At 36.8% G+C, this 26,152-nt stretch overlaps 1 protein-coding gene across 2 annotated transcripts in view; it reads right to left on the bottom strand.

Moving 5' to 3' along the window:
- The window catches only part of LOC120527688 (gamma-aminobutyric acid receptor subunit beta-1), a 559,006-nt gene that overhangs the window by 325,895 nt on the left and 206,959 nt on the right, over window positions 1–26,152 (bottom strand). For both annotated transcript variants that reach the window (XR_005633393.1, XM_039751390.1), the window contains exon 4: window positions 8,629–8,849. Coding sequence is in view for 1 of the 2 variants with exons in the window: in XM_039751390.1 (XP_039607324.1) it covers window positions 8,629–8,849 (221 nt within the window). In the remaining variant the exon portion in view is untranslated. The remainder of the gene's footprint in view (window positions 1–8,628; window positions 8,850–26,152) is intronic.

The raw sequence follows: 26,152 nt of genomic DNA, 5'->3' as shown, positions 1-26,152 counted from the left end.
CAGTAAGTCCTGCATCTTTATAGAGAAACAAATTAATTCGAACATGCCTCCTTAATGGTTGTGATTTTGCTTAAAAAGGTTAGTAAGATCATGACAGCTGTAGCTTCTCTGTACAGGTACAGCCATGTCCATGCAAACTGTCTGATAATTACAAGCCAAAGAAAAGGAAATTGAAGCTGAACAGTTTTAACATTGTGATGACTCACCCAATAGTGTTTGAGATTAGATACCCAAAAATTAATTGTTATTATTATACAGCTAGCCAACACTGTCACATTTCATGGGCCTTTAAAAGAGTAAATTAAGAAGATAACATTGATTTATTGATTTGGTTTCTTTATTTGTTTGTACAGTAGTTTGGTTTATATGTAACTGGTATATACTGTGCATATTATATACTGTATATTGTGATGAGTTGGTCCAAGACTTGTACCAGAAAAAAGGAGACAAGTTCAGATTTCCAAATAAAGCAGCTATATTGCTGTCAGGACAGGAATATTATCAGAGCATTTATCCAAATGGGAGCTGTCACTAAAGCACACACAAACTCAGCAAGCACGGAGAGGCACTGACATCACCCTGCACGAGTTTCCTTCTTCTGCTTAAAAGAACAGATAGACTACCTCAGAGAGAAGACAGAAAGTGAGCCTATGGCCTGGTCAGCGGCCAGTTTTAAATGTTCCATCCATCAAGCAGCAGGCGACAGACACATTATCTAGGAAGCCTGCGAGAGTGTAGTTGCACCAGCAGCGGACATCTAGTCCCTACCTAAGTTAGCCGAGTGTCGGTGCACAGCGCATTTGGAGGGATGTCTCAAAAATCTCACTATATTATATATATACACGAATGAAACATGAAAATTACTACATTGATAAAATTATAATTAAATTATTACAATTATTACATATGCCATAAATCTTGTAGCCTTGAAATTCCTTCTTTCATTTTTGAAGCAACTTATTGCATTACATGGACACGTTGGGCCAGACCTGATTCTGAATGAAGTAGTAAATATGTCCATGTGGCTACGAGTCTATTTGCGTAACCGCTGTGCTACACTGTGAATCCTATATGCCATAAAATGCATTATAAATTTCACAACCTGTAAGAAGGATATAGTTAGTCACATATTAAGCAGCTGTAGTTGTTAAGGACTTTTTGTACATTTTCCTTTGGAAAATGGTCAAAGGAAAATATTTACTATATACAAAACCAGGGAAACATTTTATTTGTCTAGTTCAGTAAGGGAAATTTAGAATCACTAAACAGTACTGTGTGTCTATGTAATCAAATCTGTCAGACAAGGGCAGTGCAAATTTCTATACCACATTAATCTATTGAGAAAAGCTTACTTAAACTGTTAGGGCTTTATACAATAGCAATACACAGGCTAATTTATAAACTTGCATTCTTTCTTTCCACCTCTTGAAGTTGTGTATATCACTGCACAGTGTAGTCTATTTGATTGTTTCTACAGACAGAAAACTCAGAAAAATAAAGGAAGAACAATTTTGGTAAAACCTCACAGGCAAAAAAAAAAAGTTTTACAAAGTGAGGGATAAACTGGGGTAGGAAAATGGATAGCTGGATTGGTAAGAGCTATCAAACTCTTCATATTAAAGTGCAAAATGAAAGTTCAAGACTGAGAATTACATAGGCTTGATTAATCCAGTGCTCTTATGTAGTGTATATCTTGAAATATATGTTAAATTTGTGATAATGGCCCACTTACAGAGCCACAAAACAGCTTTTTAAGAAACACAAGCACTATGATGATTACCAGCAGAAGATGCATATACAGGAGCTACTAGGGAAGTGCTTACAAGTAAAAAATGTTTCCCACAAGTTACATTATAGAATTAACAATAAATTATGTACCTTCAGTTTTTCAGTAACACAAAAAAATAAAAGGCCATTGCTTATAGGAGGTGAACATAAAAATGTTTTGTAAAATATTGCTAGTGTCCTTTATGTCATTCTTGATGTAATTCCCTAAAAAAAGACTAAAGAGGACTATTCAATTTCTGAAAATCTGAAGCTATGTATCTTGTACTGGAAAACCATATATGCTATTATGGTTTTTGGTATGAATGTGCCTAAAATTGCAGAATTTATTCTGGAATACTCATAGAACAACAAACTTTTCTATAATTAACAACAGTTAGTGTGTTTACATGCACTCACAAAACTGGGTTTAGGTGAGTAATATGGTCTACGGCAGAAACCTGGTTTCTTAAAAACCTCAGTTAACATGTGCAAGTACACTTTGTCACACATGCACATCAGAGGACCTCCTTGCAGGCTCAGTTGAGGTATGTAATAACCCCACCGAGGCAGGCGGGGGCGCTGCCACTAACACTGTCATCTTCTTCTTTCCCCTTCCACTCCTGCCTCCATAAAGTCCTGAGTATCCTAGAAGAATGTGTCGCTTTCATCCTGAGCAACCACCTAGACAGAACCTTCCCTTAATCCTCTTTTTGAATTCCCGCAAGATGGACACATGCCAACGAGCGCTATTTTCAGTTTTTTATTTCTTTACTTTGTGCCTTTGAACAAATAAAAGGGATGACCTGGTTGGCACCCCAAAATTTCTTCCTGCAGTCCTAAGCTGTCACTACCGCACCCGGCCACAACTTCTAGAGTTCTTCTTTGACAAAACTCACCAATGTCATTAAATTACACAAAAAAGAGTTAAATGTCATCATTAACTATTATGACTCTCAAAACGAGCATGAAGCTTTTGATAATATTCTTGTGTTTTATAAATATGTTCATTCCTTCATGTCCTGTGAAGTAAATAACATCCATCCCCTCTTTACTTCTCGAACTGAGCCACCAATTACTTATGGCAGTGTTTTTCAACCAGTGTGCTGCAGTACAGGTGTGCCATGAAAATAATAGTGTAGTGTACCTGGGTCTGAAACTAAGATAGACAACCTCTTTAGGTGGTTAAGACTTGTCTGAGGAGGACTGGAGAAGCTGGCATAAAAGCAGCTCTGTGATTGCTATGTCACAGACACTGCACTTACAGCACTTCAGATGCATCTCCTGACTGCTAGAGTTCATCTGGCTGGGTGTGTGGTTGCCAGCGAGTTTCACATGGCCAGTGGATAGTGGGCATGCGAGTTGCCTCTGAGGCAGAGAGGGGTGAGTGAAGGGATAAAGCAGCTGCGAGATGCCAGAAAAATGCTCACTAAGTGCTGTGATCTTGGAGCTGCTATTTTACTGGCTTCTTTGGTAGTCCCGCCCCTTTGACAGTTGATCACATGTATGAGATATAATGTGTTTGTGGTTAATAAAAAAGTAGTGTGCCTGGGGATGTTTTTGTTATAAAAAGTGTGCTACCACAGAAAAATGTTTGGGAAACATTAACTTACGGTATGAACACTGTCCAGCACATCACTCAATGGCACTGTTTCAACATATTTATAGCAGATAGCTGGAGAAAACCTAAACTGACACTTTATTAATATGTTTCAATTACTTGACTGCATGCAGCACACACATTTCTGCTTGGCTGTATGATCGAGTCTTGTAAAAGAGTGGTATACCAATATGTTTGCTTCTTGTCTTATACCCAGTGCTGCTAGGATAGTAAAGCATTACTCCCAACACTGCTCCCAAGATTGTGCTGATGAGTTTATCACTGTAAGTTCAGCTCATCAGCACAGAAATTTCTGCAACTAGCCAACCCGCGACGTACCATACGCCGCATAATCAGGCCGGTTTTTTAATAATTTTTAAGCACAGGGAGAAAATTAACATTTGAAAAATTGGTAATGTAATAAATCAGCAAGAAAAGCAACATTGTAACAATGCACTGAACGAACCAGCACACAATCGTCCGTGCGGCGCTCAGGCGCGGAGGGTGGAACGGGAGGAGAGGAGAAGGATGTCCACTCGCTCCCTCCGTCATGCTAGTCTGCTGATTTCTCATCCAGTATGCACTGCCTGCTCATGTGTCCACTTCCAACTCGTCACTCGAGTCGTTGTCGTCTTTGTACAGTCCAGATGCACCTGTGACTCACGTAGATTTTTCATTGCTCTGTGCGGTTCTGGCTGCCTTTCTATATATAATTTACCAAGATACCTGACCACAGTAGCAGCGAGGTGGGAGGAGGGTGTGTACAAAGTGCAGGAGCATCTAAGAAGACGCATGTTTGTTGCAGATGCGAATTGCTGTATGTAGCGTGTAAAACAGTTTGCTATGGTGCACGCGGTCGTGCGCTGTAACCGAAAACTCAGTTTTTAAAGACTGCTCACTTCATTGTGTATACGACTGTAGGTGAATGAAAAGATGCAACTCTGGAGAGGGCAACATACAATACAGTGTTTTACACGCTGCATACAGCGATTCACATTCGCGACAAATTGTTTTACACGCTGCATACAGTAATATACATCCGTGATAAACATGCCTCTTCTTAGATAGTCCTGTCGCATCCACCCTTGTTCTCGAAGCATACACACCGCCTGGTCATGTGGTGCCTCTGTGTGAACCGGTCAGGTACAGAGAAGGTCAGCTGCCGAGAGAGCATCTCGACTGTTGTAGGGCCTGCATTGGTGAAGCAGGTGACACGGTAATGAAACAGAGGCACACGGCTTATTGGTTTTTAAAAACTGCCTCCTTCATTGGGTTTTAACCAATGCACGGAACAAACCAACACACAATCGTCCGTGCGGCGATCAGGCGCGGAGGGTGGAACGGGAGGAGAGGAGAAGGACATCCACTCTGCTCCCTTCGTCATGCTAGTCTGCTGATTTCTCGTTCAGTATACACTGCCTGCTCATGTGCCCACCTCTAACTCGTCACTTGAGTCGTTGTCGTCTTTGCACAGTCCAGATGCACCTGTGACTCACGTAGACTTTTCATTGCTCTGTGCGGTTTTAGCTGCCTTTCTATATATAATTCACCAAGACACCCGACCACGGTGGTAGCGAGGTGGGAGGGGAGTGTGTACATAGTGCAGGAGCATCTAAGAAGACGCATGTTTGTCACGGAAATTAATTGCTGTATGTAGCATGTAAAACAGTTTGCTATGGTGCACACGGTTGTGCGTCGTAACCGAAAACTCATTTTTAAAGACTGCTCACTTCATTGTGTTTTAACCTAAATTGTAAAGGAATGTTTTAAGGATCCCATGGGATACCCCTCGCAAACAGTTTTACACGCTGCATATGGCGATTCACCTTGCGAGAAACATGCCTCTATGAACAGTCAACGTGGGTCGGAGCTGCATGTGATCTCTACGACAGACAAATATAAATGACGCTGGTTTTTCTGTGTCGTCGCATCCGAGTTGGTGGGCGTGGCTCTGTGAGTTGTCGTCGTATCCAATGGTCTTGGAGTTGGTGGGCGTGGCTCTTCCTGCGTGCACCATAGGTGTCTCACTTGTCGGCAGCATAGTGAATCCACGCCCCTTCCGGCATGCTTTCCATGGTTGTCTTGCCTTAGTGAATTATATATATAGATATTGAGACACAATTATTTCAATGAGGAGAAGAAATAATGTAATCGCATTTGTCTCAGGAAATTTATCTTTTGGACTCTTCCACCTACGGCTGCTAAAAGCGTGTATGATGCAAAAAGAGTGTAACCTGGTTAAAGGTTTACTTGGCCAAATAACTGGATTACTCAAAGAGAAATGTATGAGGATTAACTTAGCTTCTCAGAAACTAATGTCCTGGTTTCCTCTAAGTGGGATAAGGGTTTACATGGCATATTAGTTATCAGGTTTCTGTACCAGGTTATTAAAGTTTATATAAATGCACTCAGTGAATCATTTTTAACAGAATGGACCATTATTATCATTTGAACAGAATTACTATGACGAGTCAAGCTGTTACTAATAAATAAAAAACTAGACTGACTCCAAAGTGACTAAATATGCTTAAATAAAGCAAAGAACCTCCCTGTCCCCTTCATTCATTGGTGAAGTCATATCTTCAATTTAAAAAGGCCATCCCATAAGGTTTTATTTTCTTGTTTACGATGTGTGCTTATTTATCCGGAAGTATATTTTAACATTTTAGCAAATAAACATGTATTTTGGATGTTTGGAGCAAACAACTGGATAACTGTTGTGTGGATTGTGCAACACTAGTAATGTGAGATTCGTTTTTTTTTTCATGTACATTTTTCATATTGTTTGCCATGCACAGCATTAGCCACTGCTGACTTGTATTACATCAAAATTGTCCATTTTGTATGAAAACATGACATCATTTTTTTTCAGCCATCAATACTAAATACATGAGGTAATATATAAAAAACATCATTTTTTTGTATAGTATTCCTTTAAGATACAAATGTAGGTTATATAAGAATATTATTGATCAGATTTGCCAATTAAAGGAAACTGTGTGCTTCTTTTGCTTTTCTGTCCAGTAGACCCAACATAAGGCATCAACTCATCCTTGCCCAGCCTACCTGTTCAAAACCTTTTGCTTAATACATAATTATTTCTTTTGCTAATTTTCATTTATTTATGAAACAAAACATAATAACAAAGTACAATACAATTAAGTGAAATACTGTAGCAAGTGTATTAGTATGTTCCAAAGACACTTAATGAAAATCATTCATCAGCAATAAATGATTCTTAAAAATTTACCTTAAACACTCTTCATTTTGCTTTCTAGAGAGAAAACTGATAATGAACTTTTTAACACCAATAATACAATCCACTAAAGAAATTCACTCCCCATTTGTCCAGTACTATTAGCATTCAGTATTTCTGTATTGAGATTGTGCTGTGGTTCTGCCACTCCACAAATATTTTCTGTCATACATTTCATATATTTAACAGTACAAATGTGTTTTTACCAGCTGTTACCATGTGATCACACTATGAGCAGCTTTTTATGTGTTTCTTGACTAATATAGATCATCTTTGACTGTTAATTTCAGCAAAGTTGTTTAGCACTTGCTTTGTGTACTTTATTTGTTGTCTTTGCCATCAATGCGACTATATATCCAAGTGACAAATATTGCTATTTACTCATTTTTCTATCTGTGCACTGGTTTATAATTATAATTTCTATGTACATGTAAACTTTTAAAAATTATATTTTCAACTAAGTATGCATTTGTTTTTACCCTACTAACTTAGTTACCAGGTATTGTCCAGGCGATAAAGCAGGAAGGTGAAAAGTAATTAGAAACTATATACAGTACTGTATTATCAATCCTTATTATCAAATCCTTAATTCTTAAATGCAATATTCTTAGCTTTTTCTTCTAGTGCAAAGAACCCCAATCTTCAATACATAACTCTGCAGACAATATGGCAGCACCAGGAATGTCTTGCGCCATGACAAAATAGTGAGAGAAATACATGATTAAAGAAAAAGTCAAAAGACACAGGCATGATTCAAACACAAATTACCTGGTCGAAAAGCAAGTGTAATAAACATTACACCACCATTACAACCTGTGTGGCATTGTTTCTTTTTTGACTAATCAACTTGCCAGTCACTCTGAACTTGAGCTGGCCCTGCTACCCATCGATGGTGCAAGGCTGCAACTGATTTGTCAAAAGCCTACAGATGGGAAGAAGTATCTGTGTGCTATATTTCAAGTGTCCTGAAACAACAAAAATGTGTATGAAAATTAAATGTAACAAACACATTTTACTTTATAGGTGAAGAGATTTTATTCTTTCAAATTGTGCGTATTTAGAGCACTGGTTCCTATAATTTCATTCAGCCTTGCATTAATATTAAGGACTGGCAGGTGAGGGGACGCTGGCATACGCATGTTGCTGCTGCTCCTCCCTGTTAACAACACTTTTCGCAAATTAAGTGCCTTGAGCACGGGAGATAATAAAATGTATTATTATTATTATTAATATTCAAATACTCATCTGTTCACTGATCTTGTCTATTGTACTTTTTAAATAGAAAGCTTTTCAGGGATTTGCAGGGATACTTTCATTATACAAGCATTAGCTTTGCATTTTTGTCTCTCTTCTTTGAAATACAGTATTATGTAAAATTTGATGGAAAAGTTGTGAATAAAGCTTGTGCATCATTTTTTATCCAAGAAAAACGTTCCTCTGCTTACTTAACATGTTTTTAAAAATATGTTTCTTCATTAATAACAGTTGATGCTCAGTTTCAGGGAAATGCTCCAGACTTATTTATCGACTATTAAACAAACTGGTTTTCTCACCACTAAGCTGACTCGATCTATAATTACAGACTTCTAATGAATAAAACTGAATCATAGTTTTTAGGCACTGATTCAGTAGTCTAACAGGGAAACATAATCCTTTCAAAGATTTTATAAAATTTAAGGCAAGAAAATGCTTAAGAGGTCAGGAAGCCTTTTCATGAATGATGGAAACAGATGCTACAAATGAACATGCAAAAAATGCATCTGAAGATAAATTGACACTGTTCTTATACGCCACATATCTTGCTATACTACTGCATACAGGAAGCAAGAAATATCATGGCTGAGAGCTGTTGCATAATCACAGTCAGAAGCATAGTATAGCAAAAGCATGCCATGCTTCTTTGATTAATAATTTATCACTCTGCCGCAATTTTGTTAATGAATAAATTAGGATTTTTTTATAGTATCCAACACAACGTCCTATATCACAAAACAGGGAAAACACAAACCTGAGGCCATAGAGAACAGTCCCATCAGGATGCAACCGGATCATTCTGTTCTTAACAGTAACTCCATGCACAAAGGATTTCTTGTCATTGAGGAAGTAGGTGTCAGGCACCCATAGCTGGTCTGCCACTCTGTTATCTAAAGTTAGGTTGAGAGGTATTCCAGAATAAGAAAGCCTTTTGTCCCTCCATGACTGCTGAAAGTACATTGTGAGTGTGTAATCCTATACAAAGGAAACAAGAGAAAAATACCTTTATTAATTAAACTGCAATTGACTTTTCAACAAAACAGTTTTCTTTAATCTTGCGATTGATGTTGACATATTAACCTAGCTCTACCTGTGTTGACAAGTATTGTATACCCTCACTCCCTAGAAAAAAAAATGCCGTGTTAGTTCCAAGTGCAGATAAAAAAAAATATTAAGTGTTAAGGCTGCTCATTAATTTTAGTGCTGAATATTGTAACTACAGCTTTTAGTCACCAAAAATTGCCCCTATATAAAACAGAGCTCCAAGTGTCTGTGATGTAGCATATCCAACATAACTTCAATGAAACAGTTCAAAGAGTAGTATTTTGTACAACTCCAGATGAAGGAATTGATTATAGGAAACACAAATGGAAGTTTATGTGGCAGAAAAATACTGGGTTAAAGCACTTTTATTTGTAAAACAGAAAGAACTGTAAGTTATCACAACTTTTGCAACACGAAAATCTTTGACTTCAATGGTAAGGCAAGTCCAGTGGCCTTTGGCTAGTCATCAGCACAAAATTAAATTATGCAACATTTAGCTTTATGAATGTTGAAAAGGTAAATGATTTTTATTATATGAAAGTGAAATTACATTAATGTCAAAAGTGTGTATCAATCATTCACCCTATTTCTGAATTTGTTTCTGCTTGGTCCATTTCAAGTGATCTTAAAGCTTAACCTTATGCCAAGTGGTCCACAACCAAAGCATTTATGGATAAAATACTGTACACATTAAATTGCATTAAATTGTCACAGATCACACTATTGTCATTTTAGCAACACGTTTATTGACTGTGAGTTAAGATTCTTGACAAGAAATCACTAAAAACACAGATATACACAATTTTCCTGTTGCTAGTGTGACAGATAGGGGGCACTGTCGTCCCCTTGAACCCTCAGATCAGACGCCAAACAAAAGTCCAAATTACTAATTTATTTGAACACAACAGTGCACAAAGTACCCTCCACTCCACTATATTCATAAACACAATAATAATCCACAATATAATAATCCTCCACTCTCCCAGACGCGTTGCCACCCTTCTTCCTGACTCAGCTTACCCGTCTGTGATATCCCACAGTCTTTTATAGTCCAGGACCCAGAAGTGCTTCTGATCCCTCAGGTCATGTGATTACCCAGCACTTCCGGGTCAGGTGAAAACTCCTTTTCTTCGTCAGCCTGGAAGCACTTTATTTCTTCAGGGCTGTATGAAAAACAAACGTCTCTGTGCCTCTCTGAAGCGTCCCCTGGTGGCCCCGACGTTATCCAGCAGGGCTGTGTACTAAAACTCCATAGTCCATGATGCCCTGCTGGAATTTGGGGCATCTCCACGTTGCAGGCAGGGCTCCATCTGGCGGCTTGGGGGTCTTGGCCAGGATAAGCTGCCGGCCATAGTCCACACTAGCCAATAGTCAAACATGTAACAAGTGTTGTGAACTGTGCAAAGCTATCTGCTTTTTCACAAAACTGCCCAATGAATAACATAACAAAAAAAAAATCAAAGATAGTTAATTCCAGTGCTGGGTAGTGAGTAACATATCTAGAAAGAAGCAAACTTAAAGCAAGAACCAGACCTGGACAAGGTGTCAGTCTATCACAGGCCCAATTGTAAATACACCCACACTCACAGTGGGCCAATTTAGAATTCCTTATCAACCTAACCAGCATGTGCTTGTGGATGATTGATGAAAACCAGTATCCCCAGAGATAACATTAAAACAGAGATAGACAGACATTCAAACTACACATGGGGCATGGGATTCAAATCCAGAATGCTGGACTCCTGTGGCAGTAGTGCTAACCAATGCAATACCAATATTACAACATCTAAAACTGGCTGAAAAAAATACAGTACAGGCCAAAAGTTTGGATACACCTCCTCATTCAATGTGTTTTCTTTATTTTCATGACCATTTACATTGGTAGATTCTCACTGAAGGCATCAAAACTATGAATGAACACATGTGGAGTTATGTACTTAACAAAAAAAGGTGAAATAACTGAAAACATGCTTTATATTCTAGTTTCTTCAAAATAGCCACCCTTTGCTCTGATTACTGCTTTGCACACTCTTGGCATTCTCTCGATGAGCTTCAACAGGTAGTCACCTGAAATAAAACTATTTTGTTTTGTCTTATTGCTTCCCTTCAAACCGAACATTTTGTTACATGCTCTAAATTATGATAGTATCCAAAAGTGAAGATACAGTAGAGTCTCGTTTATCCTACCTTCGCTTATCCAACATTCCATATTATCCGACGTCCCACCGCAAAAAAAAAAAATAAAAAAAAAATGCATCAATCGGCAACAAGAACTGCAAGTTGTTTATTTTTTGTTGCTCCCGACTCTACCACATCTAATTACAGTGGAACCTCGGTTTGCGAGCATAATTCGTTCTGGAAATGTGCATGCAGTCCAAAGCACTCATACAGTATATCAATGCGAATTTCCCCATAAGAAATAATGGAAACTCAGATGATTCGTTTCACAACCCAAAACTATTCATATAAAAATGATTAATATATAATATAAAGTAAAAAAAAAATAAAGCAAATTAACCTGCACTTTACCTTTGAAAAAAATCATGACTGGACGAAACGCGGAAGAGCGTCCCAAAGCAATCGCAGTCACCCAGCGCTGTAGCAGTTCGCCATAAAGGCCAATCCGAATAGATCGTGAACATGCTATAAGCGCCTGCCATCGATGGGTGATACAAGGAACAAGGTACATTATAAATGCGCAGGGCACAGTGTTACTTTCCCTCCAACCCTGCCTGACTGCTGTGACTGTGTATAGGAGAATGGCAGCTCCCGCTAAAATAAATAATGGCGCTGTTGCTGTTTCAAGCTGAATAAATCTGGTGTTGCTAAAAGTACTGTTCTCCCCGTGTCTGCGTGGGTTTCCTCCGGGCACTCCGGTTTCCTCCCACAGTCGATTCTAAATTGTCCCTAATGTGTGCTTGGTGTGTGGGTGTGTGTGTGTGTTTGCGCCCTGCGGTGGGCTGGTGCCCTGCCCGGGGTTTGTTTCCTGCCTTGCACCCTGTGTTGGCTGGGATTGGCTCCAGCAGACCCCCATGACTGTAGTTAGGATATAGCGGGTTGGATAATGGATGGATGGATGAACTATGCATGTTATGCTCCTCACTATGTAGATCAGATTGGGTAGTGACAGGGACAGCCTCGTCCCCCAAGTATATAACATTGATTGCTTGCATAACAGGTTCAGTGGGTTTTAAGTTAGTTATAGTGATATGAGCTTTGAAGATGCAGAGAGAGAGACAGAGATAAAGGACTCCAAGAATTATGAACTCATATAATTTTATTTCACGAAGGCATGGTGGTATAGTGACTGATATAGTTGACTCATTTTTCAGGTCATATTTGTGGCCACAATAAATTGGTCTAACATAGATGCAGATACTTCTTTAGCCCTCATAGACATTTAAAAGATCAATGCAGCATTATAAATCACTCAAATCTAGTTAAGATTATCCTTCTAAATTAATGTTAATGCATTACACTGAATATGAGGCCAAATAAATTTAGAGGGCTTTGCTCAAACCTGTCATCAAAAATACTGTAAATAAGATGATTGTTGATTTTGTTTTGACTACAATTAACGCAGATAATTTCAATACAATATACTTTACTATAAAGACTAAAGCTAAAACTGAATTAAAAGTTGTTTGTCAAAATGTATCACAAGTTGAATTATTTTATGTTTTATAATGCACAAATATATATTTATAGCCTATATACAGTACCTGCATATTCAATGTATAATCAATGAATAAGCCAATAGTTATTTTTGTATTTCACCATGTACAGCATTCACCAAATATACAAATTATTTAGGGATTAGTTTTCCAAAAGAATTATAAATAAAATAAAAATGATGAAAATAAAGATATGGAAGCAGGAGCATACAAAGTAGTTAATTTCAGGGGAATGGTTGAGAGAGTACACGAATCATGATAGCTCTGCGCTACCTGGAGAAGCTGAAATTAAAAAGATCCACAAGTGAGGTGGGGGTTGTATTTTATGCAGCTCTGAGAGAGCACTTCAGACACATCTCCTGCCTGCTAGTCTATTAGCCTTGATGAGTATGTGGAAGGAATTTCAACCATGGCCTTCGTTTGGGTCATTGAGCCAGGGGAAAGAGAGGCATATTGGTTGATGTGTAGCAGGACGGCGTGCATGAGCAGACAAAACAATGAAGAAGCTGGGGTTGGCACTACCAATTTCCTCATGAACACCCAAGGGCCTGAATGCACTGTTTAAAAAAAAAAACAAAACTCTGCTATGGACACCTACATTTTTTTTCCACATCTTTCCCTCCATAAGATAGCATTTATACAGGAGGGATGCATCACTAGTCTAACCAGTGTAATTTGTGGCCAAGATCAATGGTGTGGTCCTAACACTACTATACTAAAATGAAACACTTTAAAAGCACTGGTAAAATCCCTACAATAAAACTCACTAAAGTCAGTTTTTTTTTTAATAGGATACTAAAATGAAAAAGAACTTTTAGAAATAATCACAATAAATTAATAGTTAAAGAGTTCATTAAAAGTTCAGTTTCTCAGTAAAGTCCTTCATGGGTTCACCCTTTGAAGCATACACCAAATCCCCCTGCTGTTGTCTTTATTCGTCTTCAGTCCTCACTGCCACTAGTCCACCCCATCACTGCCACTATTTGTGATGCCCTGTAGTGAATCCACCATTGTAATCTTATCCTTATGTTTCTGCTTGCTCTGTGCTGCCATAGGTGATAACAACAACAACATTTATTTATATAGCTCATTTTCATACAAACAGTAGCTCAAAGTGCTTTACATAATAAAGAATAGAAAAATAAAAGACACAATAAGAAAACAAAATAAATCAACATTAATTAACATCAATAAGAGTAAGGTTCAATGGCCAGGGGACAGAAAAAAAAAACTCCAGACGGCTGGAGAAAAAATAAAATCTGTAGGGATTCCAGACCATGAGACCGCCCAGTCCCCTCTGGGCATTCTACCTAACATAAATGAAACAGTCCTCTTTGGATTTAGGGTTCTCACGGAAGGGCTTGATGAAGATGGTCATGTAGAGTTCTGCCTTTTAATCCATCCATCATTGTTGGAGCCTCATTAAGCTTTGAGTAGGTGGAGGTGGCGCAGGAAAGAAACAGAAAAAGAGAGTAGGGGTCAGTACGGATTTTAGAGCCACCATGAGTAATTATTATGAGGAATTGAACATACAGAGTATCAGGATTAAGTTAAATTAAGTTAAAATGAAGTTATAAAAAGGCCATGTTAAAGTAATGTGTTTTCAGCAGTGTTTTAAAGTGCTCTACTGTATCAGCCTGGCGAATTCCTATTGGCAGGCTATTCCAGATTTTAGGTGCATAGCAGCAGAAGGCCGCCTCACCACTTCTTTTAAGTTTTGTTCTTGGAATTCTAAGGAGACACTCATTTGAGGATCTGAGGTTACGATTTGGAATATAAGGTGTCAGACATTCCGATATATAAGATGGGGCGAGATTATTTAAGGCTTTATAAACCATAAGCAGAATTTTAAAGTCAATCCTGAATGACACAGGTAACCAGTGTAGTGACATCAAAACTGGAGAAATGTGTTCGATTTTCTTTTCCTAGTTAGGATTCTAGCAGCTGCATTCTGCACTAGTTGCAAACGATTTATGTCTTTTTGGGTAGTCCTGAGAGGAGTGCGTTACAGTAATCTAGTCGACTGAAAACAAAGCGTGAACTAATTTCTCAGCATCTTTCAGTGATATAAGAGGTCTAACTTTACTTATGTTTCTTAAGTGAAAAATGCTGTCCTAATGATCTGATTAATATGTGATTTAAAATTCAGATTACAGTCAACAATTACCCCTAAGCTTTTTACCTCCGTCTTGACTTTTAATCCTAATGTATCCAGTTTATTTCTAATAGCCTCATTGTATCCATTATTGCTAATCACTAAGATTTCAGTTTTCTCTTTATTTAACTTGAGAAAGTTACTATTCATCCATTCTGAGATACAGGCAGACATTGTGTTAGTGAATCAATAGAATCGGGTCATCAGGTGCTATTGATAAGTACAGCTGTGTGTCATCAGCATAGCTGTGGTAGCTCACGTTGTGCCCTGAGATAATCTGACCTAACGGAAGCATGTAGATTGAGAAAACAGCGGACCCAGGATAGAGCCTTGTGGAACACCATATGGATATCATGTGTCTTGAGTTGTAATTACCACAACTAACAAAATATTTTCTCCCTGTCAGGTAGGATTCAAACCAATTTAAGACACTGCCAGAGAGGCCCACCCATTGACTAAGGCGATTTCTAAGAATATTGTGATCAATGGTGTCAAATGCAGCACTCAGATCTAAGAGGATGAGAACAGATAAATGGCCTCTGTCTGCATTCACCGCAAATCATTTACTACTTTAACGAGTGCAGTTTCTGTGCTGTGATTTGTTCTAAAACCGACTGAAATTTATCAAGAATAGCATGTTTATTTAGGTGGTCATTTAACTGCATAATGACTGCCTTCTCCAGAACTTTACTTAAGAAAGGCAGGTTAGAGATGGGTCTAAAATTTTCAAGAGCGAGGGTCAAGATTATGTTTCTTAAGTAGGGGTTTAACTACAGCAGTCTTAAGACAGTCTGGGAAGACCCCTGTATCTAATGACGAATTTACTATGTCAGAACATTATCAATTAGCACGCCTGATACTTCTTTGAAAAACCTTGTTGGTATTGGGTCAAGGACGAGGTGGAGGTTTTAATTGAGATATTATTTTTGTAAATCAGGTAAATCTATCCTAGTGAAAGAGTTTAATTTGTTTATAACAGGATGCTGGGGTTTAGGAGGATCCTTAGTGTTGGAGGGATATACTATGTTATTTCTAATATCATTAATTTTTTGATTGAAAAATACAGCGATAGCCTCACAGGTTTCACTGGAAGCACTTAGGAGGCATTCCTTTGAGTTACCTGGGTTTAGTAGGCGATCAATTGTAGAAAATAAGACTCTGGGATTACTAGCATTGTTATTTATAATCTTAGAGAAATAGCAGCCTCTCAAGACGGACAGTGTTATTGTATTCTGTTATTTTGACTTTTAATATTTCATAGTGGATAGTAAGTTTAGTCTTCCTCCATTGACGCTCAGCTCTCGGCATGTTCTCTTTAAATCAGACACTCTTTGGGTCTTCCATGGTATAACAATGCTAGAAGATTTTTTCACTGTCTTTTCAGGTGCAACTATGTCAACAGCAGCTCTCACTTTAGTATTAAATCTTTCCACCTTACTATTTACATTATCCTCGCTATTATAGCTGGCACTATAAACGGACTGATTGCTTAAATGTTTGTAAGTTTTAAAGCTGCTGCTGAGTCAAAGAAGCGTTTTTAACAATATGCTTCTCATGAGTGTTTTTATCATTATTTCTATATTAAAAGTAGAAGAAAATGGTCTGATAGACCAATATCAATGATCTGTTTTATATCAACTTTCAGTCCTTTAGTAATCACTAAGTCTAACGTATGACCTGCTTTATGTGTAGGCTGATTTATGAGTTGTCTCAAATCAAAAGAATCCAGGAGGTTCATAAATTCTTTTACTTTTAGATCACACTGATTATCTATATGAAAATTAAAGTCGCCAACTATTAGGAGTGTGTCATAGTTAGTAATTAAAATTGACATTAAGTCAGAGAATTCCTCAAAAAAAGACGTGTTAAATTTTGGAGGTCTATACACGGATAATACTAGAACTTGAGAATCTCCATGGATAACAACGGCGAGATACTCAAAGGACTTGAACTTACCAAAACTGACATCTTTACATTTTAACGGCTCGAGTAAATGTTAGCCAATCCGCCCCCTTTTCCCTGGCGGTCTGCACGAGTAAAACTGTAATCCGGAGACGCAGATTCAATTAAAACAGCCGCCCCTTCTGAGCTAAGCCACGTTTCACTTAGTGCAATAAAATCTATTATTTTCTCACTGATAAGATCGTTGATAAAAAACGTTTTGTTAATTAAAGCTCTAACATTTAATAATGCCATATTTAATGTTTCGGAGGTGCAGAGATGAATACTATGTGCGTTATTGATATTTGGAATAGGAACTAAATTATTTTATTAGCGCTCTGTGTGTATTTTTTGTTTAATCTGTGATCTGTTTTTATAGTTTTAATACATTGTTCCTCTAAAATAGTAATTTTAATTAGATTATTGGAGTTTATGCCGTATTTCCTAGATGTTCTATGTGCTGATGTAGTTATGCACTGATTGATAAATATAGACTTATGTAATGAAACCCAGTATATGCTTCAGTATCACTGGTTAATCTATGCCTGGATTACTGCTGTCAAGGTGCTGCCTCAACTTCATATCAGTCTCACATTCCTCCCATGTGCTGAAATGTCTCCAGTTTACTTAAACTCCTTTATTTAGAGTAATTGATTTCACACTTTACCAAATGACATACCCCACTCTTTTCCTGGAGAGGGTCATTACTTGACATTTGAGGTGAAGCTGAATCTCAACATGACCAAACTACACTACATTATACTGTACAGGTCAATCACTCAGTTTATTGCAGAATATACATTCACGGGAACTATGATATCCATTATTACCAACAGATAGAACAGATGTCACCATTATATTTCAAAGCACTTGATATATTTGATTAATTTTACATTAAATTATCCATGTGCTTGATTACTCTCCAGTCATCTGTTGTGTTTACATAAATTGTCCATAAAACCACAAAAGGGAGTACAGATACAATATGGGTAAATCTAATGGCCTCCTCTAGGTCAAACTCTGCTCAATGGCAAAAAAGCACAGATTGAGGTCTAACATGCTAGATTTAATCCAATAATAATTTTAAATGGTTTGGTGATTGATAATATAGAGAGTTTTTATTTTCTGGCTTATTTGCATTTCTGAATCAGCTTAAAATAATGATGCAAAATATCTATCAGAACATGAAAGAGAGAGTGAGAGAAAGAGAGAGTATGAAGCAAAGCATTCAAGATTTCTCAAGGGGTCAGCTGCTGGCCAAGGAAGGAACTCAAGAGGCTACAACACCTCTTCATTGCTAAAGAGTACACAGACCCAGAACATTAGAACATTTTTATTGATTTTATTTAAATAAAACAGTATTACATACACTCAAGTCAAACAAAACAAACCAGAATTTTCAACTCCCACCCAAAAGAACAGAGCCAATAACACAAGCAAATCTTTAAAAACAGCAATGAAGAGAGAATCTTTTTCCCATAAATAAATGCTTATTCTAAAATTTCATTAATTAGATCTTGCCAAATTTTAAAAAGTTCTGAACAGATCCTCAAAGTGACAATTTATTTATTTATTCCAGTTTCAAACTGTATAGAAGATTTGTTACTCACTGACTTAAAACAGGTGGGCTGGAATTCTTCCAGTTCTGCAAGATAAGTCTACATGTGCAAAATAAGTCTACATGTATTTGTTCTGGATTAGAGATAGTGCAGCTTCCATTTAGCAAAGTTTCTGATTTGAAAGTAGTGGAAAAATTGTGGTGATAGGATGTTAAATTTGAAGCATATCTGTTTATAAGATGCAAAGACATTATCTAGATATAGTTCTCTAAGTGTTTTTATCCCAGATATTTTCAAACATTTCATACTGTGTAGTTTTGAAAGGATAGAAAAAGGTCAGTACCATATAGAGGTGCAATAGATAAAAACTTCTCGGTCTTAAAGAGCTTCCTGCATTGATTCCATATTCTTATTGATAGACAACTGGATTATTAATATATTGATGATTATTTGTATTTACTGGGCCACAAAGCAGGGCATATAAAGAAGTACAGAAAGATTTTATTTCTATTGCAGACCAGGCTTCTGTATTCATCAATTTGTGTCATATTCCAGGTCTTTATAGCTTGTATTTGCCACCAAGTAGTAAAATTTAAAGTTAAGTAGTGCCATGCACCCTTCTATTTTAGGTCGTTGTAGAGTTGTCCTGTGAATGCATGGATATTTCAAACTATAAATAAATTGCAAATGGCAATGGTGATTGTGGGCATCCTTGTCGAGTATCACGTTCTTTTCTGAAGTAGTTTGAAGTATATCACACAGTTCATTAAATGCTGTAAAAGTGTTGTCCCTCAAGGAATGGAACTAAGTGTTCATTGTTTTCTGTTTCTGAGTCCTAAAATTCACACCTTATCATTATTCTTTCCTTTTGTGAGTATTTTTGTAATTAATTCACCATTTGAATATCCTCTTTGGTCTTAAATTGGGTGCAAAAGCATCTCTACAGGCTGCAATGTATTTAGTATTAAGGTACTTAAACTGTGCCCCTTAGGGTAGCTGCTCGGTCTTACCTAGTCACAACCCACAAGGAAATGGCTGAGACCCAGGAATCAGCCATATTCAAGATCCAGAACTTGGAAATAATATTTTTTACAGTACATAGTGCATATAGTATGCATGTACACTATAGTATAAGATAGTGTGTGCTGAAAAATTACCTAATAGAAAAACAAAAAGATATCTACTGATGTCTGGAGCATTTTTATTTATTATTTTCAAAATATTATAGACATTATCAGAAAAACATGTCATGATACCATGTCATGCTCAAAAATGTGACTATAAAATTAAAACAAATGAATCATTAAGCATTTTCCCTTTAATCTTAATAAAAAAAAATGTATTCTTCCACCATTACAAAAAATGACAGGGAATTACAAGAATGTTACAATAATTTATTTCACACAGGTGTCCTTCATGAGTGCTGAAATATTAATAAAAAGGAGCATATATGTTATATCATACAAAATGTTGATCTTTTGTGAAAAAAGCACAAATGGTGTGCTTTAAATTTTATTATTTATTATCTTCAGGTGTAGACAGTCTCATGGCTCAACAGCAATATAATATCTGGATGACCTGGTTATATATTTTCTTTCCCCAGTATTATACCATATGGAGTTTCTTATAATTTTAGTCTATTCATTCTCAGAACCCTAATGACACATATGAATATTTAGAGCAGCACAGTATTGCAATAAGTCCAAGCAATAGCAAAGGTTATGCAGCAATCAGAATTTCATTTCAAAGGGGCAGTAGGGCAAGTTAGTTTTCAAAATTGAAATATGTACAGATGGTGAAATGATCCTATATTAATAGAATAGCATTTGAAATTTATTCTTTACATTCTTAATATGTTTTAATAACTGCTATCATACTATCGACTCTAAGTAAATCCCAAAGAAAGTTGAAAGTTTTTCTTTATATTGTTTAATAAAACACCAACTTTTACTAATAATGGTACAAATACACTATAATAAAAAAGAGAAAGCAATGCTCTTGTTGAATTTAATTCATGGTTTGTATTTTGAATAACATTCTTCTAAGTGGGGGCAGTTTTTAAAGCAGTACTGACCACAAAAATTATGCTGTTAACTCTCCAGTAAAGTATATGCCCTTTATGGACAAATTCACGCAATGATTCTGCAGTGTTTGTTTGCAATGATGTTTGTCCAAGAGGCACTTGCATTAATAACAATGACAGGGAAATGTATTTGGGGAAAGGGGCACTTTAGATAGTGGTCAAATACAGGCTAAGGTCAGCAACTGTCAAAGTAGGTTTAGGGTCAAACAGAAGAGAATGACTGAAGAAAGACTGGTCATTGCATGAAGCGTTTGTGTTTAACTTCATAACTTTAAGACTCTTGAAGGAAATGCCACAAGAACAGATGTCATTAAATCTGGACAAATTCAACAAAAGGTTATTTGGGTGTCATAACAGGAATATAAGCAATAATAGGAAACCTTTTTCAAGCATGTGCGAGTAGGAGGACATTATATGGACCAAGTGAAGGTAATTCTATGCCAGGCTTGGGGTGGTGGGGTGCACTAAACCTTCTTCTGTTGTCTGAGCAGACCAGCTGTGGGAAAACCGGTCTGACCCATCCTTGAAGACGTCACTTCCGTTTCCAGTGCCTAGGCCAAGGCCATTTCTGGTCCCAGAACCCAAGATGATATCATTTCCAGTTTTGGAGCATAGGCTGAGGTCACCTTGATTTAAATTGGTTCTGGCACCTGAGATGAGGTCAGAAGAGGATCACTTCCAGTTTTGCTACGTCACTTCCAGATTTTCTCCTTAAATCTGCCATCTTCTCAAACCTAACTCAGTTCATGTTTGGACTCCAACCAAGACACTTCTGTCTACCAAATCAACACATTGCAGCCAGGGATAATATGCTGGTGACTGCACCAAACCTTTTTTAAGTGTTTCGAGTCTAATCTTTTATACCCTATTAGAAGTACCAAAGAGCAGGAGATGTTTTCTTTTGGCTATGCTACAGCACTGTTATAGTTTTATGATAGACACTAGAATCAAACACAAGTATTTTAAAAATTACAAATTTTATAATGGCTGGTTAGGGAAGGTCTACTGCTAATTGTATTTCTTACAAATAAATTTTTGAAAGAAGTACCTGTGGTGCTGTGTAAATTATAGTGTCAATGAAAACCCGAATCATTATAATCTAAAGATAATGCAGCCATGAAGCTATTTTGTGTGTAATTTAAACAATGAATGTGTACACTTAGGGAACTCTTTTTTCTACTCCATTTATTTCTAGATAAATGACTTTTTTTATTTTCCTTGCTTATATTTTTTATTGTTATGGTAACTAAGATCATTTAACTTATCTGGTATGATTCACATACACAAACTGCTGATGTGAAGGTTGACTTCCCACCTGTGTGCACAAAATTACTAGCATTTTTATAACTAGTATTAGTGATCTTTTTTGCCATTAGAAGTGGTTATGTGTGTGTAAAAACTCTAAGTGCACTGTTGTTCTTGAAATATGTATAGTATGCTAGCATACCTGGTGCCCACGTAATTTTAGTCTGCATATTTTCCTAAGAATTGCATACACAAAATGTACTGGTATATATGCCCACCTACCTTGAACATCTCAGTCTATAATATCACCGACAGAACAGTTATGACAATGAGAACAATATGTTAAATGAGATAACCGCAGCTATTTCCATGAGCAATTCATCTTAATGTTTTATGCTTTAAAAATACAGATATATGCTGTTTTACAGATTATTAATTTTGTGAAGAAAAAATCAGCATTCAATAAAATTTGATGAAAATAGTACAAGACTCATAAAAATAATTTAGAACAATATTCTTCATGCTTTAATTTTCATATCTATTAAAAAAACTAATATTTTTATATTTATAATACCACAAGGAATTTATTTAGCTTTAACAAATCAGTTCAGAATATTTAAAAGCCTTCCGAACATATTATTGTCCTTCTGTTGCTTTTGCTTTAATTTTTATTATCCATTTAACATTGCTTCAATAGCAATTTTATGATTCCTATTACTAAACAATGTCACAGGATTGTTCTTATGTGTGTACTTTCTGGCAGGAGTAGTTTGAGGAAAGTGAGTTAAACAGGCTGAAGTCAGTTTCTAGGATAAGAGAGAAATCGGGCAGCAAGATATAATATATAAACCAAAAATCATAACCAAAGAAACAGACAGAATTTTGTTAGCCCTAATTAAAAAATAAAACATACTAACACCACAAATCAATTTTAGATGAAATCCAGACTCTTGGATGATTACTTTTAGCATGGCACTGTCACATAAATGATGTCACCAGGTGCAACTTCCAGTACCCAGTCCCCAGTAACTCACCATCAGGACAAAGTGGTGGCAACAATGCCAAAACAAAATGGCATAATGTGACAAATAAATAATAAGCTATTTAATAAAATTTGTTAATAGAATAAATTTATCCTAAAACAAAAGTAAAATAGGGCAGCACACTGGCTTAGTGATAGCACTGCTGCCACGAAGTAAGGACACCTGGGTTCGTTTCCCGGGTCTTTCCTGAATGAAGTTTGCATGTTTTCCCTGTGTCTGTGTGGACTTCCTCTGGGTGCTCTGGTTTACTCCCACAGTCCAAAGACATGCAGGTTAGGTGCATTGGCAATCCCAAATTGTGCTTGGTGTGTGTGTGTGTGTGTGTGTGTGTGTGTGTGTGTGTCCTGCGGTTGGCTGGTGCCCTGCCCCGAGTTTGTTCCTGCCTTGCGCCCTGTGCTGGCTGGGATTGGCTCCAACAGACCCCCATTGCCTTGTATTAGGATATATAGTGGGTTGGAAAGTGACTGACAAAAGTTAAACAATTCTATAACACTCTAAGAATAGGAAAAAAGAATAGGATGAACTTATTACCAAAGATAGAAATAAAACATCAGCTCCCAATTCTCCAAATTCATGATAATGTAGTACAATTAGTGGGTGTAGTCATGTGAGATGCATTTTGTAGCTATTTTTCCCTACTTAAAAAACAAGCATTGCAACATGGTAAAATGTCATCTTATCTTCCAGGCAATGCATGAAAGTAATCAAATGTAATTTATGTTATACTTACTTGTAAAAAGAAAACAATTGTGTACCTCCCTACTTTGCTACAAGCTATAATTTCCCTTTGAGTTCTCCGGTGCATCAAAATTTGCTGCACGTCAAAGAGAATAATGGGTATGTATGGTGGTTTGTCCAATACAGAGTCTAAAGCACCTCAAAGGGGAGACGGTGGTTTAAAGGGATTGTGAGTCTAAAGTGCACCTCGCCGCTATGCTACAAGCAGAAATTCCCATTTGAATTCCCTAGTGTAATGGTTCTTGAACTTTTAATCTGAGGACCAAAATAAGAAAATCAGTACCATAATGGAACCCAAGAAGAGGATTATTATCATAATGACAGCAGCGTCGTAAAGTGACAAATAATGATGGCCACATAATAAAAAAGTAAACATTTTTGTTTCCTTTCAAGCATATTACTCACATAAATATTGCTAAAAGAGAAAAGTCATAAACAAACATATTGTTAAAACAATTACATATCCATCCAAACCTGCGTATCCTGAGCAGGGTCACAGGGCAGCTGGTGTTTATCCCAGCAAGCATAGGGAACAAGGCAGGAACAACCCCTGAACAGGCTGTCAATCCATCACAGGATGAAAACACAACGGTACACAGAAACACGCACTAGGGACTGTTTAGCATTGCCAATCAAATTAACCTGCATATCTTTGAACTGTGGGAACAAACCAGAGTGCCTAAAGGAAATACGCGTACACACAGGTTCAACTTGGGGCTTAAACCTAAAACAATTACATTTAAAACAGGTACAGGACACTCTCAGTTAACCGGCACCCACGGGGATTGGTAAATGCCAGATGAATGTAGTTGCTGTTAAAAACAGGCCTAATAATGTAGTACCATAATAATTAAAAGCAAATTAACTCTTTGAGGGCTGAATATTTGTTTCAGCAGCCTACAGGAATGTGCAGCAGAGCAGTCATCAATAGCTGTTATCAGCTATTATCAATCAACAGCTGTTATCAATAATTTTAGAAAAGCAAGACGCCATATCTAGATGAACTGCTGAGTTATATTTAACTATATGAGCCTTTAGGATTTCATAATGGACCATTAGTTTCGTCTTTCTCCATAGACGTTCTGTCCTATGGCACTCCCTTTAAAGATTGCAGACTGTCTCAGTTTTCTATTGTACTACGACCGTAGTTGACTTCTTAACATGTTAACAGAAAAAAACATAACAAAATAAGTCTACATTATATCTAAAAAATGAAAACACTATTTGTATTTTTTAAGAATGATGGAATTAATCTTGCTAAATCTACCAACTGACAACATGCTAAATGTCTCACCCTTCAATGAAAATGTATTATATTTTTTGACACATAAATGAAAGCTCTCCATGAGGTGTCAATAGCATCATTTAAAATACTGCCACAATGAAAAAAAGTATGATACATAATTGCAAAGGTATTATTCAGTACAAAATTCACATCATATGGCAATCCACTGAAAACATTCACAAACTATAGTTTAAGAAGCCCTGCTCTAGTGTCTTTAAATGGGCAGGGGAAAGTTTGTCCCCATGTAGAGAACAGAATAACAAAGAGCTTAGTGCAAGGTCCTTCAAAACTGCTGTTTACTTTCAGTACCAAAAATCCAGACATATAGGTAACATACCATTTTAAATAATTTGGTTTTTTGGCATTTTTCCAGTACCATTATACCACAAAACCCTAACAGAAGGTGAACCCAAGTAAATGAAGACTAGGCCAATTCACAAAATATGATTCATGGAGTTTTTTTGATACAGTAGTACTAACCACTGCATTCTATCCGAAGAAAAATAAAATCTAGCTCAGTATTTGAAGAACCGCTGCTTCATAATTCCTTTGAACTAAGTTTGATTCCTGGCCTAGTCAATGCCTTTGAAGTTTAAATGTGCTTCCCATGTCTGGGAAGTGTTTTATCTGGATACTCCACTATAAGCCCACACCCTGAATACAGCGTACACTGCTTTTAACACTGTTATAGCTCCTTGTGACTCTGTAATGGAAAAAGTTGATTCACAAAATGGATGAAAAAATGGTTATCCATATCACATTTATTTGATACAAAGACACATTTTAGTACTCTGGTTTATATAAGAGAGATGGGATTTTACTGTTAACTAAGGATACACAATAAATAGGACACCATAACTTTACTGGCTGATACTAGATTGAAAGTGTAACAGATGCATTTTTTAATGTGAAAATTAACTCTGATGTGATGACGCAAAGTATATGCTACAAAAATGCATGTACAACTGAAAGTGAAGTAAGAAATACCAAAAGAACATCAAAAACGTAATAAACAAATAAAAATAAAAACAAAATAAAAATGATCAGCCAGCAAAACTTTTCTAGGCCATCACATCTCTTCTACAGAAACAGAAAAGAAATCTGAATGCGCTTAATGCACATTTTTGCTCAAGTTGGACAAAACTGGCACAGTGACGCAGTAAAAGAATCAAACCACAACACCATTTTGAAATTGAATTGTAATATCAGAGGATAGTGTGAATAAAGTCACCCACAATAAGAATTTATACAGCTGATTTTCCTGTATTTGGGGAAACACAAAGGTCAACACAGCCAGAGGATACTGGGCAAGCTTCACCCTGGGTTATCAAGGTAAATGAATTGAAATAAAAGTTGGATAAGTCATCTGAAATGATACAACAACTCGTTTAGCTGGTCTGTGCTCATTTAAGTCATCACTTTAAACAGAAACTTGGTTTTAATATGCCTGTAAGCAACATTCTGAAACAAATAACAGGAAAGATTAAAAATGGTACTGGCTTTTAATTTTG

Source organism: Polypterus senegalus, chromosome 4 (genome assembly GCF_016835505.1).
Source record: "Polypterus senegalus isolate Bchr_013 chromosome 4, ASM1683550v1, whole genome shotgun sequence".
NCBI classification, from domain to species: domain Eukaryota; kingdom Metazoa; phylum Chordata; class Cladistia; order Polypteriformes; family Polypteridae; genus Polypterus; species Polypterus senegalus.
The sequence above is the reverse complement of the archived record's forward strand: the minus strand, read 5'-3'. Positions and strand labels throughout refer to the sequence as shown.